This window comes from Crocuta crocuta, unplaced genomic scaffold, assembly GCF_008692635.1.
Source record: "Crocuta crocuta isolate KB4526 unplaced genomic scaffold, BGI_CrCroc_1.0 scaffold1047, whole genome shotgun sequence".
Lineage (NCBI taxonomy): Eukaryota > Metazoa > Chordata > Mammalia > Carnivora > Hyaenidae > Crocuta > Crocuta crocuta.
In genome coordinates this window covers 168,101-183,969 of record NW_027531287.1, presented here as the reverse complement: position 1 = coordinate 183,969, position 15,869 = coordinate 168,101, and the positions used below count along the sequence as shown (strand labels likewise).

Here is a 15,869-nt window from a genome sequence, read left to right as displayed (position 1 = left end):
GCAAATGGTAACCCTCTTCTCTCTCTCTTGTTCTCTCTCTCTCTCTCGCTCTCTGTCTGTCTGTCTCTCTCTCTGTTTATCTCATGTCTCTTACCACCCATTTTTCAGACCACTCTCTCACCGAATCTAGAATGTATAACCATGTGGGGACTACTAAATGTCATACTAATGCTGAGGGTCGCATTGTGTCCTGGCAGACAGTCATAGGGAGTCAGGACCTAGGAACTCTCTGTGGTTCAAAGAGGAGACAATTCCTTTGGATTTGTTTTGGGTTTGTTACGAAATGTATTTTTATTATCAGCCCAGGAGATTAAGAAGAAAATTTGGCAAGCCAAATAAGTCAGATATTTTGTTTTGTTTTGTTTTCTTGGTCAGGTAATGAAAAACCATGACTAAAGGAAAGTGATATGTTTCCACGTCTTTAAGTTTAGCTCAAGATATGGAGAAGATACCAAGATAGGCTTCCATTCCAGAACCTCTTCACTCAATTTTCATTAGACATATGTGTAGAAGTCAAGAGTATACTCCCCGTGCTGTCTAGAAGTGGGGGCAGAGAATAGAATCCTTCAACTGTTATTTGCCTTTTCTTTAAGGAAAGGTATCAGTGGTAGATCTCCCTTATATGGAACATACAATGTAATCTATTCTCCAACCAACTACTTAAAGAATTTGGAGAGCATTCACTTGCCTCTTTTTCAATGCGGGTGAAATCTTTCAGTGATAGAAAGATCTCTATCATGTGTATAGATATCTCTATGTGTGCATCTTCATTTACATGTCTATATATACACCCAATGTACTATTCAATATCCTTTAAGAAAAAAAACCCTCCAAAATGGAATTTTAAATAGCATGATAATTTTCTGTCCTAGATATAATGCACCAAAGCTTAACACTTTCTCTATTTCTGAAAATAATTTTTTCATAGCAAATATTATAAATAGTGATGCAATATAGTTTTGGACATAGTTTCTCAACAGTTTTGTCCTTTTAACTAAATATTTCTTTCAATAACTTATGAGGAATAGAGTTGCTAATAAAAATATCATATAGCTTTTATTGTTGTAGGGGTCAAGACTTTGGATTCATGCTTCTTCATTATTTTCCAGAAAAATGTACTCAAGAGTTCCATTCTTCTGATTCCTTATTAGCATAGATCTTTATTATTATAATTGATTAGACCACTTAGTTAATTTGATGGTAAAACTCTCACTTTCAATGTATCTTTTAAATCTCTTGTTTCAGCATTCAAAGTTTAAAGGGTTTTTGTGAGCCACAAACCTGAAAAAATTTTGTCACACTTTTCCAAATACACTTTTCCAAATAAAATATGAGAAAACTTTGTTCCAAATTTATATTCATGATAGACACAGGTAAGAAAAAAGAAAAAAAGACAGACTGTTTTAGAGAATCAGAGTAGGTGTTACTCTGCTGGACAGCTGAAGTTTCTTCAGAGAACAGAAGCTAATTTTTGAATGGCTTTGAATACATCATTGAATCTATTTTACATTCCATCAAGCAACTGAACTTAATCATAAATATATTGATAGATAAAGGTTCCAATCATTTAAAGCTTCTGCTAATGTTTAAGTCAATTTTGATCAGTGGGATCCACTGAGATATTAAACATTTTGAATTACTTGACCACTGTGTTTCTGTTACATCTTATAGACACATGGTTTGATATCAATGTTATATTTTTCAAGAATTAATATTAACCTGCTTTTCCTCCCTTTTTAGAAGAAACACAAAATTTATCATTTGTTTTCCTAATCGTGACACCTGGCAGGAATGGACACAGGAAACTGCTCCAGTGTGTCAGAGTTCATTTTCCTCGGATTCACAGGAGCCCCTGAGCTGAGAGTCTTCCTCTTCCTGCTGTTCTTTCTCATCTATGGAGTCACAGTGCTGGGCAACCTGGGCATGATTGCAGTGATTCAAGTCAGCTCTCACCTTCACACTCCCATGTACTTTTTCCTCAGCCACTTGTCGTTAGTGGATTTTTGCTACTCCACGATCATTGTGCCAAAGGTGCTGTCTAATATCTTAAGCAAGGACAAAGCCATCTCCTTTCTGGGATGCATGGTGCAATTCTACTTATTTTGTACCTATGCAATCACTGAGGTCTTCCTGTTGGCTGTGATGGCCTATGATCGCTTCGTGGCCATCTGCAACCCACTGCTGTACACGGTCACCATGTCCCGGAATCTCTGTATGGAGCTGGTGTCTGGCTGCTACCTCTGTGGGATGGCGTGTTCTCTGATTCACTTGTGTTTAGCTCTTGAGATCCCATCCTACAGATCAAATGTGATTGATCACTTCTTTTGTGATCTACCCCCTCTCCTATCCCTTGCCTGCTCTGATGTCACTGTGAATGAACTGCTGCTCTACATCGTGGCAACCGTCAATGAGTTCACCACCATCATGGTCATCCTCACCTCCTACTTGCTCATTCTCATCACCATCCTGAGGATGCACTCTGCAGAGGGAAGGCGCAAAGCCTTTTCCACCTGTGCCTCCCATCTCACAGCCATCCTTATCTTCCATGGAACAATCCTTTTTACTTACTTCCACCCCACTTCTGACAACAGTATGGATACTGACAAAGTGGCCACAGTGTTCTACACAGTAGTGATTCCCATGCTAAATCCCCTCATCTATAGCCTGAGGAACAAGGATGTGAAAGAAGCTCTCAAGAAATTGTTGGCATCTAGATTACCTTTTGAAAAACTATTTTCTTAAGTAGAGTCAGAGTTTCAGCAGAGACTTTTTATGATGGGCTACTTTTGGGTGGATGTGAAGGGAAAAGTAAAGTAGGGAAGTAAACTGGGGGACTCAGAATGCTTTTTTGCTTTTCACTTGTTTATCTAATTAAGCCACATATCCTGTATTTTATGGATAATTCAAAAGCACGTTTTGAGACCACTTCTGGATTATCCCTATATCAGTAATGTAATTTTGCTTTTAATGGATATGCAAAAAATATTTACTGAATGGATCAGCATGATAAAACTTTTAGCAACACTACCTGTAAAATTTTCCAAAGGAGAATGCTTGAGATATTTTCAATTTGCTGGTAATTATACCATGTTGCTCTTGATCTTGAATATGTCAAGATTTCTGTTACAATAAACCTGTCTGAAGACAAGAAGTCATTGGAGTAGACATTTCTTTTGGTTTGTTTATATTTTGTTTTATTGTGACTTCAGTTTCAAAAGTCACTTCTAAAAACATCCTCATCAGGCTTTGTGAACTATCTCTTCTCTGCACAGAAATTCATTGTAATTCTGGTAGTTTGGCTCTATTCCCAGTTCCTTTGGAAGGCCATATTTATTGTTCAATGAAGATTCATGGTATACTGACTTTATGCTACTCATTCTTCTAGGATCTTGGGATATATTAATGAACAAAGCAATAAATGATCTCTGCTTCCCTGGAAATGTTATCTTAGCAAGAGAAAATAGGCAATATACAATTAAAGAAAATAATTAGTACTAAGAATATATTTGAACCATATGAATCATATGAACCATATGAACTTTATTCACTCCACTGGGTAGTAGAATAACTCCTGAAGTAAAACAGTGTGTTCATGAAAGTTTCCACTGAAAAAGCACATTCAGACAAAAACGTAAGGGCAAGCTTTCCAGTTGGCAGGAATGATGAGAAAAAAGACCATAAAAGAAAGAGTGGGTAACATTTTTTTGGAAAACAAAAATAAAGAAACAAAAGCAAGGAGGTCAGAATAGCTGGAGAGCAGATGCAGGGAAGAGTAATAGAATAGGACAAACTTTCAAAGGGACTAGGTTATTTTTGCAACACTGGGTATTTAGCTCTTTAGGTATTTTTGCTTTAACTGTCATTGAATCATGATGACTTAAAAGAAAAAGGAACTTTACACTTCTTCAGATGGATAGCAGAGAGGAAGACAGTTATGCCTGGTATATGGTAGCCAGTTAATATTTGATAAGAATGATTTTTATGATTCCATAATTTTGATATTTGTAGGAAAGTATGGGAGTAATCCGAGGCTGGAGAAGTGATTTTTAAATATAAAGTTTTGAGGGCACCTGTGACTCAGTCAGTTAAGTGCCTTACTCTTGGTTTTGGCTCAGGTCATGATCTCATGATTTATGCGTTCAAGCCCCTGTAATGGACTCTGTGGTGATAGTGCAGAGCCTGCTTGGTATTCTCTCTCTCTCCCTCTCTCACTGCCTTTTCATACTCTCTCTCTCTCCAATTAAATGCATAAAATTAAAATATATTTATATGAATGTTTGTATCAAATTCTCCTAAAGCTGCTGCTCCGGGTTTTTAAGAATTACATCACAGAAAAGTGATTAATTTTAATTGTTTATTTCATGACCTCAAGAGAATGGGGCAAGACCTATTTCCCAAGGTTCATGTCCCAAAGGGTGTACTATACATATAAGAATAGCTCCAGCAGTCCTAACCAGGAGTAGCCTTACCTTTGACATTAGCAAGTTTGCTTTAGATTCTAGAGATAGATTGATATTAATTTCAATGTAGGATATCTGGAAAACAGCACGATAGGGGGAAACTTACCCTTAGATCTAGACAGTTATGAGAAATATTTAGTCACAGAAAAAAGTAATATATCTGAACATGCCAGGAGAAGAGAGTGCATTTATTCTACACAGTTTTGTCTTAGATGGCCTGGGTCAGATGAACAAGGGGTACCTGGGGTGTTAGAATAGGAGAGGTCTGAAAACTTTGGGAATGTGCATTGTCTTATTTCCATAAATTACTGAAGAAATAGTCAAAGTAGAATAGAGAAGATTTAAATAAAATGAAACTAACAGAGATTCAACAGAATGTCTAGTGAAAAAAATTAAAAAGGACCAGCTTTAGTTAAGATTATAAAGCAGGAAACCCATGTGTTTGAGAAAAATTACAGCAACACAGTGAAAAGAAAGCTAAGAAGATTTCAGATGTTATATTTCTTGGACTCAATATATAGAAAAGTTTTACCAGTAACTTAATAATAGCATTTGGGATGCAAGAATCATCATCTTACATATAAAATTTGTTTAAAATAAACTCTTAAATGCCTTAGATAAATTAAATATTGTATTGAGCAAGAACTGTGATAATGAGAAGGTCTGGTTTCGTGATGAATTGTCTTTTGAGGTTGTCTTTAATGCTCAGATGTATAAACCAAGGGACACTGAGCGCCATTAAGCTCTCACTCTTGAATATGATTTGATATCTTTATTGATGGGTCATCTGAAACTATTTCTTGGGTTGTGGGACCAAAGATAACCTTATCAGAGAGATGATAAAGAGTTTCCTGGCATCTAGACCTTGAACGTGGGTCAGACTCTGGTGTGGAGGAACGGACACATGGTTGGGGTTCCAATCAGGGTAATCATCACAGATATGGAGATAGGTCCATATTTTCATGTCACTGGGAAAGTCAAGGTTTCTTTTGTTACCTCTAGAATTAGGAAATAGACATGATTCTCTTCATCATCTATTCTAATTATTAATCAAATAATGAGGAAAGATAGACAATTAGGAGCCCATTAGTTGAGGAAACTACTCTGAAAAATGAATTAAGGTCTATTTTGATTCACTGAGTCATAAAGAAAAAGATTAAAGTGTTATTTGAAATATAGCCTAAAGTGTTAGGGGTGTTTATTCTTATTGTAAGAGGGTAAACCTACTATGTAAAAAATACTTTGTTTGGAAATCTCTCATTTTTGTACTGATTAGAGATAGGGCTGACATAGTAAGTCATATCCTACTGGTGTATCTTTTATGAACTTACAATGTTCAAGAGGAACTGAAAACATTATGGGAAAATTTGATCTAATAAAAAATAAATTCCTTTATCTCATATTTTTATTTGTAAGTATTAAAATATACAGTTGAGAACTTAAACTATTTAAAAAAATTTTTTTACATAATCTCTACATCCAGCATGGGGATCAAACTTACAACACTGAGATCAAGAGTCACACACTCTACTGGCTAGGTCATCCAGGCACCTCGAGAACTTAGAAAATTTTAACTTGATAATTATATTGCTTTTTAACTTAAAAACATTTAAACACAGTTTTCATGTTTTCAAATGTTAGATATTTAGCATATCTTGCATAATAAACACATAGAGAAATTATGAAAAGATATTTTGCTTCATCTTCCAGTCTTGGTAAGAGGTAGTGAGGCAAGCTTTTTATATACTCACTGTCTTTAATATTTTTATTTTCAGGACCGATTCTGACTCTGACAAACACAAACCATCATGTTACTGTCAGAGAGAAATAAAAGTGGGGCTGTGTTCACTCTCTTGGGCTTCTCAGATTACCCAGAACTGCAAGTCCCCCTCTTTTTGATTTTTTGGCCATCTACAGTGTCACTGTTATAGGGAATATTGGGATGATAGTTATAATCAAGATTAACTCCAAACTGCACACACCCATGCACCTTCTCCTCAGCCACCTCTCATTTGTCGATTTCTGCTATTCCTCCATCCTTGTTCCCAAGGCCTTGGCAAACCTAGCTGTAGAAGACAGGACCATTTCATTTCTAGAATGTGTAGTACAATATTTTTTTCTTTTGTACCTTTGTGGTAGCTGAATCCTTTTTCTTAGCTGTGATGGCCTATGACTGCTTTATGGCCATCTGCAACCCTCTGCTCTACACAGTGGCCATGTCCCAGAAACTCAGTGCCATGCTGGTGGTTGGATCATATGCATGGGGAGTAGCATGCTCCTTGATACTCACATGCTCTGCCATCCAATGATCTTTTCAGGGTTTCAACACCTGAAACCTTCTGTGAGTTCTCTGCATTGCTCTCCTTGTCTTGCTCTGATATTTACATGAATCAGTTGCTGTTTTTTATTTTTGCCACCTTTAATGTGATCAGCACACTGCTCATCATTCTCATGTCTTATGTATTTATCATGGTCACCATCCTCAAGAAGCGTTCAGCCAGTGGTGGCCGCAAAGCCTTCTCCACCTGTGCCTCCCACCTGACCGCCATCACCATTTTCTACGAGAACATTCTTTTCCTCTACTGTGTTCCTAACTCCAAACACTCCAAGCGCACAGTCAAAGTGGCATCTGTGTTTTACACAGTGGTGATCCTTATGCCGAATCCCTTGATCTACAGTCTGAGAAATAAGAATGTCAAGGATGCAGTCAGCAAGTTAATGGATACTAAAGTCTTTTCTCTTTAAGCATGTATTTTGAGTAGATTTTGTCTTTGAAATGTAAATCAAGTGTGCCCAGAAATGTAGATTGTAAAGATACCTTTAAAAATAATGAAGAGTTGATGTACAAAGGAAAGGAGGTGGATTTGATCCAAAGAGACTGACCTTGATGTACTCTCTTGCTTACTGGAAAAAAAAAATCAGAAGCCCCTCTCAACTTTGGTTTCTAATCTACAAAATTGAGGCAGCATAATTTTTTGATTTTTATTTCATGTATCCATGGAAAGATATCACTTAATACTAGAAAGCAAGAACATTTAGTATCATCTCTATTTCTACATAAAAAAGTTTTTTTTAATGTTTCTGTTTTTGAGAGAGATAGAGAGAGACAGAGTGTGAGCAGGGGAGGGACAGAGAGTGAGAGGAAGGCTCAGAATCCAAAGCAGGCTCCATGCTGTGATCTGTTAGCACAGAGCTAGACACAGGGCTCGAACTCATGAACTGTGAGATCATGGCCTGAGCCGCAGTCGGCCAGTTAACTGACTGAGCCACCCAGACACCCCTATTTCCACTATTTAATAAATGAAAATACTGAGACTATTTGGTCATGTTAAGCGTAAATGAGCACAGAAACTGTGCTGTGTTTGTAAGGTCATTCAACTCTTTCGACTCCCTCCAGGTTACGTGCCAATATCTCAAAATGATTTTTCATCAAAAATTTTTTTAAAAATTATGCATTACACAAAATTATACTGAGATTCTCCAATTTTGTCAAAGGGCAAAATTTTGGAAATTAATTCTTTCAAAAAGGTTTGTTACCCAGCTTGGCAGGTTGCAACCATGGTCAAAATTCCCCAGTCCTCTGGTGTCTACGCCACTGTACAGCTTTTCCAATCACATGGTGGAATCTGGGAAGTTTGTCTGCTTTTCTGAGTAGATTTGGCTAACGGATCGTAGCTGCAATGAGTTGGGCAAGGTTTAAGCCTCTGAGAAGCAATGTGACAATTTCACAATCTCCTGGGATTTTCACAATCTCTCAGGAAAGCTGCCATATGAACAGGCACAGACTGGCACCCTTTCCTCCAAAATATGACTTGGCATCTAGCCAAGTGCCCTACACGGGTGTGAAGCCTTCTTACATCACCTAAATTGCCAAGCTCATATCATACATATAAGCAGAGCAAGCCATGATCTGTCATTCAGGATTAGATTAGTAGAACTAACTTACAGACTCATGCCACAGTGATCCATTCGATAAACAGTTGTGTTTGGAAGTGGTTTGTCATGGATCATTGGAACCACTCACTTTTTTATTTGGTTTATTTATTTATTTTGAGAGAGACACACAGTGTGTGAGCAGGGAAGGGGCAGAGAGTGAGAGAGGATCCCAAACAGGCTCCCTGCTCAAAGCAGAGCTGGATGTGGGACCCAATCGCACAACCATGAGACAATAGCCTGAGCCAAGATTGAATCACACACCCAATTTACTGAGTTACCCATGTGCACTGGAACCACTCACTTCCTTAATTCCTGAGGTTACCACAAGGCCTCCTTAACACTTATCATATAACCATTAAGCATGTCCATTGTTCTCCCACTTCCCACGGAGAGACACCTTGATTAAAACAATGTAATTAAAAAGTTCAGGAAATTTAACACATTGTTGATTTCATTGAAACTTGCTAACAGTATTTTACTAAAATGGCGGTATCATGTGTTCCAAATACATTTCATCAAAAACTTAGAGCTTCATCTTTACGATATTAAATTTATGGATAACAACCAAGAAATCAACCTCAATAGAACTTTTGTATTTAAAAAATGCCTGCCATGTCTTTAAGTCTAATATAAATAGACAAGCAAAGCAGCTTCCCTGTGGGAGGGTCGCCCGGATGATGTAATAAAGCATGACAACCAAAGACGCTCCTTAGAGATGCCATCCTGAGACCATCTCCTCCGTCAGGGGGAGGCTTTCGTGACCATAGTCTCCGGGTGCACTAAGAACACAAGGCACAGATGGGAAACAAATATGGTCATTGATTTCCAATATGTCTGATTTCAAACCATGTCTGTATTGGTTAAAATACACACCCTAAAGCCATTATTTTCCTTGAAAAGGAGCCTGCATATGCCAGAGAGAAACTTGGGTTTGAAGAGTCTTGATTAAGCAAACTTCACGCTTCCTGGAAAGCAGTATTTCAAAATGTTTTTATGTTTTAGGTTTTGGAAGCTTTCTCTCTCTCTCTCTCTCTCTCTCAATCTCTCTTTAGATTGGGGATCTTTGCTTTTGAAAATTGAGGGCAAAGAATTATTGAAAGTGGTAGGTGGAAAAGACACCCAGAAACATGCTTCAAACTCAGAGAATTATCAAATGAATCAATCTCAGGAGAATGCACATAGGTTATTGAAATTTTGGAAACTGATGACTTGTAACTAATGACATCCATGAAGTTCTTGAAATGTTGACTGTATGTAAGGGCACAAGCCACAGGCAGCTATTTGAACCCTATTGGTTTAAGTGGTGTTATAGAGCCAGTAAAGGAGCAGACCTGGAAGAAACCCTGGCCCAATCTGGTTAATGGTCTCTGGGGTCCAGCAGCAGGGAGATGCCACCCCAGCACCACCGGTAGCTCTGCTCTTCCTCACACCCTCATATGCGGGGGCACAGATCCAAAAGCAGCACATGGCCTCATCTTATCAGTGATTCCAACTTGGGGCAAGTTACAACTGACGGTGCCTCACCTTTTTGTAAAGGTGCATTACTGTAGTGATCTCATTTATTGTTATAAATATCAAATGTGTTAATGGGGCACCTGGGTGACTCATTGGTTGAGCTTCCAACTTCAGCTCAGGTCATGATCTCACAGTTGGTGGGTTTGAGCCCTGCATCAGCTCTGTCCTGACAGCTGGGAACCTGGAGCCTGCTTCAGATTCTGTATCTCTCTCTCTCTGCCCCTTTCCTGCTCATTCTCTCTCTCTCTCTTTCTTTCTCTCTCTCTCTCAGAATAAATAGACATTAAATTTTTTTTAAAAAATATTTTTTAAAAAAGCAAAAATGTGTTACTAGTTGTATCCAGATAGTAACTGGGTCATAGAAAGTGGTCAGTAGATGTGAGCATTATTTACCTTCTTAGATAAAGGTGATTTGTTATTGGTACCTGTTGCTGATATTTGACAGAACTCTGGTTTGATTCAGACCCTGTGCCTTCCAGGAAGGAGCTTCTGTATATACACAGGCAGAGTTTGTAAGACAGTTTCATCTATTTCATCACCACAGTATGATCCCTGGTTCACAAAGCAATGCGTGGAGGCAGCATACAATGCAGTACAATGCATCATGAACTCTGAGAGGCACCTTGCTGGTTTACAGTAATAGGTGCTAAGCTGGGATAGTTTGTCTTCCTGTTTATATCTCATGGAAGAAGCTGTTGGAGTCTCAGGATAGTAGTGTTTTATTGGTAACTCACTGATAACTCAGAGAGATCAATAATTGTTTTGGGAAGCCTAGGGAACATGGGTCCCAGAGATTCTCACACACAAAACCATAAAACGTTTCCATGGTAACATCTCCAGAACCAGGAGAGACAACAGGTCTCCCACAGGAAGTTGGACCACGCTCTCATTTCCTGGGGATGGGCATCAATGATATTGTCTAGGAGCTGAATGCTTTTTTTCTCTTTTTTCTTCAAAAGTATAATTTTATGGCCATTTCTATGAAAAAGAGGAACTGTAATGGAGGGGAGTCTGTGTTTCATTCTTTCTTGATTAAAGAGTGTTTTAAGAAATGCCATGTTTTGATCACTTCCTCCTGAACACACTTTTGTGTAGGGAGAAACAGTCTCAATGGGGAATGGAAACAGTTTAATCTGCAGGAACAACCACCTGGTAACAGCTGCTGGTGTAAGAAGGAAGACGGGAAGTAAACTGGGGAGAATGCTTGGTCTCTCCCTCTCCCCTTCCTCTTCTCTCACACTGACTCCATCCTTGGAACCTGGAAAAGATCCTATGGAGGTTCCCTTGACAGTGTCTCTGGTGCTGAGAGCTGCAGGAAGGGACCCTCAGGACTATCCCTACAGGGACACAGAATAGGGACCCCCTGTGAGGCAGAAAGGAGAGGAATTTTTTTGGTCTTGTGCATAGCACTGAGAAATGTCTTTCCATAGCAGGCTTCTCAACCTTGGTACTACTGACCTTTCAGGCCTGATAATATTTTGATGTTTGTGTGAGCTGCTTGCATCTGTATGTCCGGGCGGGGGGAGGAGAGGAAGGCTGCCTTGTGCATCAGACTCTTCAGCAGCAAGTCTGGTCTCTACCCACTAGATGTCACTAGCACTCTTTCCTATTGGGACAACCCAAAAAGTCTTGGGACAAAGACACAGGACCAGAGGGAACAAAATCCCTCCTGGTTAAAACCACTTCTCTATAAATAATCAAAAGCCTGAGTTTTCACCTTTAGACTTGAATAGAGGCAAGGGTTTCAAAATTATATACTACATTGGACTCAGGAAAAGACGACTCTCTTTTACTGACCATCGAAGAGAGAAAAACCATACTATCAGAATAACTATTTACTTCCAGACTGGGATTTCTTAATGCACATATATATCTTTTACTTTTTGAAATCATTTGACAAAAGGGGGACATACCTGACTGTGTTGAACTTTTGTGAAGACTGTCTTTCCTCCAGTAATAATCAGTTGGTGCCTCTACACCATCAAGCAAGTATCTCCATTTCTTTTTCAAATGATGAGAAAAAAATATTTATGTTTCATGGATTTTGTGAGGGTTAAACATGCCAACAATTTGTGTATGCATATATAATATTCTAGCTACGCCTTCTGGCTCACTATTTTTCAACTTACCACTTTATCATAGTCATTTTCAGGTCATTAAATGGCCTTCAAAAATATCCTCGTAACAGCTGCATACATTCCCATAATATATATGTACCATAGCTGTCACTGTTTCCCTCTTATTTATTAAATCTTCTTAATGTTTATTTATTTTTGAGAAACAGCATATGTGAGCGAGGGATGGCCAGAGAGAGGGAGACAGAGGATCCAAAGCAGACCCTGCACTGAAAGCAGACAGCAGGAATCAGGCTTTGAACTCAGTAACTCTGAGATCACAAACTGAGCTGGTCAGACGCTTAACCAACTGAGCTGCCCAGAGCAGCTGACCATTTTCTTCTTGTTTGACACATTATTGTTGAAATTGACTGTCAGAAATAATGCTACCATGCAGCTGCAAATATTTTCATAATACTTTCACAAGTACATCTATGATCCATTCTTCAAACAGATTTAAAGCAGCGAATTTATTTGTCATAATAGTTCTTATAAGGCTTCAGAGTCAGAGTTATAGGAAGTTTGAATCCAAATAGGAACTCCCTGTACAAAGGCTGACATTAAAGAGCAATAGTAAGAAAAGGATTATGTTAATTTGTAGGAAACAATGTTGGCAAAGAGTATAAAAGCTTCTTCTCCATCTGAAACATATTGCTAAAAAATGAACACTTGTGGGTATATAATCACTGTTATACGTGATTGTCATCATTACAGGGGAAACCAGAGAAGGATATTGAGTGCTGTAAAACATTATTTGCTGGGGTCTCAATGTTTCCTGGACTCATTAACCATTCTGCCAGGAAAAAGGGCTTTGAGTTTCATAAAACATTGTGACTAATTAAGAAATGTGGAATGTTCTTCTAATGATTCAGTGTCAAGCTATAAATTGGGTAGGATTCGTTTAAGGAATCATAGACACTGTGATGGATGTAGATGTTTTTGTGTGATTTGTGAATTGAAGTGTGACCTTATGCATCTCTCCACATGCCTGTACTTTTCCTAGACTTCACAAAAGGCATGTCCTAATTCTTCACTGGAAATTTTAACTATCTTATGTGTTTTTATGTCTTTTTTTAATAGACAGCCAAAAAATGAATTTGGGATTGTATAATGGAGGATGACTATTAATATTTTTCTCCAACCTCAATCAAATGGGGCCATGGGCATGAGAAACTGCTCCAGTGTGTCAGAGTTCATTCTCCTCGGATTCACAGGAGCCCCTGAGCTGAGAGTCTTCCTCTTCCTGCTGTTCTTTCTCATCTATGGAGTCACGGTGCTGGGCAACCTGGGCATGATTGCAGTGATTCAAGTCAGCTCTCACCTTCACACTCCCATGTACTTTTTCCTCAGCCACTTGTCCTTAGTGGATTTTTGCTACTCCACGATCATCGTGCCAAAGATGCTAACTAATACCTTAAAAATGGACAAAGCCATCTCCTTCCTGGGATGCATGGTGCAGTTCTACTTGTTTTGCACATGTGTGGTAACTGAGGTCTTCCTGTTGGCTGTGATGGCCTATGATCGCTTCGTGGCCATCTGCAACCCACTGCTGTACACGGTCACCATGTCCCGGAATCTCTGTATGGAGCTGGTGTCTGGCTGCTACCTCTGTGGGATGGCATGTTCTCTGATCCACTTGTGTTTAGCTCTTGAGATCCCGTCCTACAGATCAAATGTGATTGATCACTTCTTTTGCGATCTACCCCCTCTCTTATCCCTTGCCTGCTCTGATGTCACTGTGAATGAACTGCTGCTCTACATCGTGGCGACTGTCAATGAGTTCACCACCATCGTGATCATCCTCACATCCTACTTGCTCATTCTCATCACCATCCTGAGGATGCACTCTGCAGAGGGAAGGCGCAAAGCCTTTTCCACCTGTGCCTCCCACCTCACAGCCATCCTTATCTTCCATGGAACAATCGTTTTCATTTACTGCCGGCCCACTTCTGGCAACAGTACAGATACTGACAAGGTGGCCACTGTGTTCTACACGATAGTGATCCCCATGCTGAACCCCCTCATCTATAGCTTGAGGAACAAGGATGTGAAAGAAGCTCTCAAGAAAATGTTGGGGTCTACATTACCTTTTGTAAAACCATTTATTTAGTAGACTCAGCGTTTCAGCAGAGACTTTAATGACAGGCTGGTTTTAGTTGAGTGTGACTGGAAAAGTAACGTAGGGAAGTAAAGCTGGAGGAGTAGGAATACTTTTTAATTTTCCACTTGCTTATCTAATTGAGCCATATATTCTTTTATGGATAATTCAAAAGCACGTTTAATGTGACCACTTGTGTATTATTCCTATATTAGTAGTGTAGTTTTGCATCTAATGGATATACAAAAATGCTTGCCGGATGGATCAACATGGTAAAACTTTAGCAAAACTACCTGCAAGTTATTCTAAAGGAGAATATTTGACATATTTTCCCATTTGTTGGTAATTACACCATGCTGCTCCTGATCTTGAAAATGTCAAGATTTCTGTTATAATAGACCTGACTGAAGACAGGAAGTTCAGTGGAGTGAATATTTCTTTTGGTTTGTTTATATTTTGTTTTATTTTTAGTGCAGTTTCAATAATTACTCTAAAACATCCTTATCATTCTTTGTGAACTATCTCCTCTCTGCACTAACGTTCCTCATAGTTCTAGTAGTTTGGATTTGTTCTTAGTTCCTTTGGAAGGCCATATTTATTGTTCAATAAAGATTCATGGTACAGTGACTTCAAGTGAGTCATTCATCTAGGAGCTTGGGATGTATTAGTGAACAAAGCAATGAAAAATCTCTACTTTCATAGAAAATTTATCTTAGTAAGATAAAACAAGCCATATACAATTAAAGAAAATAATTAGTATTAAAATATATTTGAACCATGAGAAATACCTTAATCACTCAATTGGGTAGTAGAGTAATTCCTGAAGCAAAACAGTAAGTTCAAAGGAGATTTCACTCAAAGGCACATTCGAACAAATCTTAAGGGCAACCTTTCCAGTTGGCAGGAAAGATGAGTAGAAAAGACCATAAAAGAAAGAGTGGGAAAAAATTTTTGGAAAACAAAAATCAAGGGACAAAATCAAGGAGGTCAGACTAGCTGGAGGAAGCAGATGTGGGAAACAGTAATGAAATAGAACAAGATTTTGAAGGGACTAGATAATTTTCCCAACTCAATATCTAACTTTTTAAATATTTCTGCTTTAACTCTCAGTGAATCATGATGACCTAAAAGAAGGATCTTCACCCTTCTCCAGCAGGGTTGGAGTGGATGGTAGGAAGGGGAGAGTTCTGCCTGGTATATGGTAGCCATTCAAAATTTGATAAAGATGGTTTCTATAATTCCATAATTTTGATAATTGTTTTAAGTAGGTGTGAGAATAATTAGGAGTTGGAGAAGTGATTTTAAAATATAATATTTTGGGGGCACCTGGGTGGCTCAGTCAGCTAAGTGACATTTGGTTTTGCCCCAGGTCATGATCTCATGGTTCATGAGTTCAAGCCCTGCATAAGGCTTTGTGCTGACAGTATAGAACCAGCTTGATATACTTGCTTTCTCTCTCTCTCTCTCTCTCTGTACCTCCAATGCTCTCTCTCTGAAACTAAATAAATAAATCAAAAATACATTTATATAAATTTTTGTACAAAATTCTCCTAATGCTGTTCCATATTTTCAAGAATTTCATCAGATAAAGGTGATTAATTTTAATTGTTTATTTCATGACCTCAAGAGAATACAGCAAGACATTATCCCTAAAGTTCAAGTCCCAAAGGTTGTAATATAGATATAAGAATATCTCCATCAATTCCAACCAGGAGTGGCCTTACCTTTGCCATCAGCAGGTTTGTT

The 15,869-nt window shown here is 38.5% G+C and overlaps 2 protein-coding genes and 1 pseudogene across 2 annotated transcripts; all 3 read left to right on the top strand.

The window, feature by feature from the left end:
• The first annotated feature begins 1,791 nt into the window (after window positions 1-1,791).
• On the top strand, window positions 1,792-2,742 carry LOC144237762 (olfactory receptor 5L1-like). The gene has a single exon (XM_077771464.1). It carries the CDS (start codon window positions 1,792-1,794, stop codon window positions 2,740-2,742), a length of 951 nt encoding a protein of 316 aa, XP_077627590.1.
• Window positions 2,743-6,402: 3,660 nt separating this feature from the next.
• On the top strand, window positions 6,403-7,205 carry LOC144237761 (olfactory receptor 5D18-like; annotated as a pseudogene).
• Window positions 7,206-13,184: 5,979 nt separating this feature from the next.
• Window positions 13,185-14,135, top strand: LOC144237759 (olfactory receptor 5L1-like). Its single transcript, XM_077771463.1, has one exon. It carries the CDS (start codon window positions 13,185-13,187, stop codon window positions 14,133-14,135), a length of 951 nt encoding a protein of 316 aa, XP_077627589.1.
• Window positions 14,136-15,869: the final 1,734 nt, after the last annotated feature.

What these genes read in the sequence shown, in the direction of transcription:
- LOC144237762 (XM_077771464.1), top strand. Translation starts at nt 1,792, where the DNA reads ATGGACACAGGAAACTGCTCCAGTGTGTCAGAGTTCATTTTCCTCGGA.
- LOC144237759 (XM_077771463.1), top strand. Translation starts at nt 13,185, where the DNA reads ATGGGCATGAGAAACTGCTCCAGTGTGTCAGAGTTCATTCTCCTCGGA.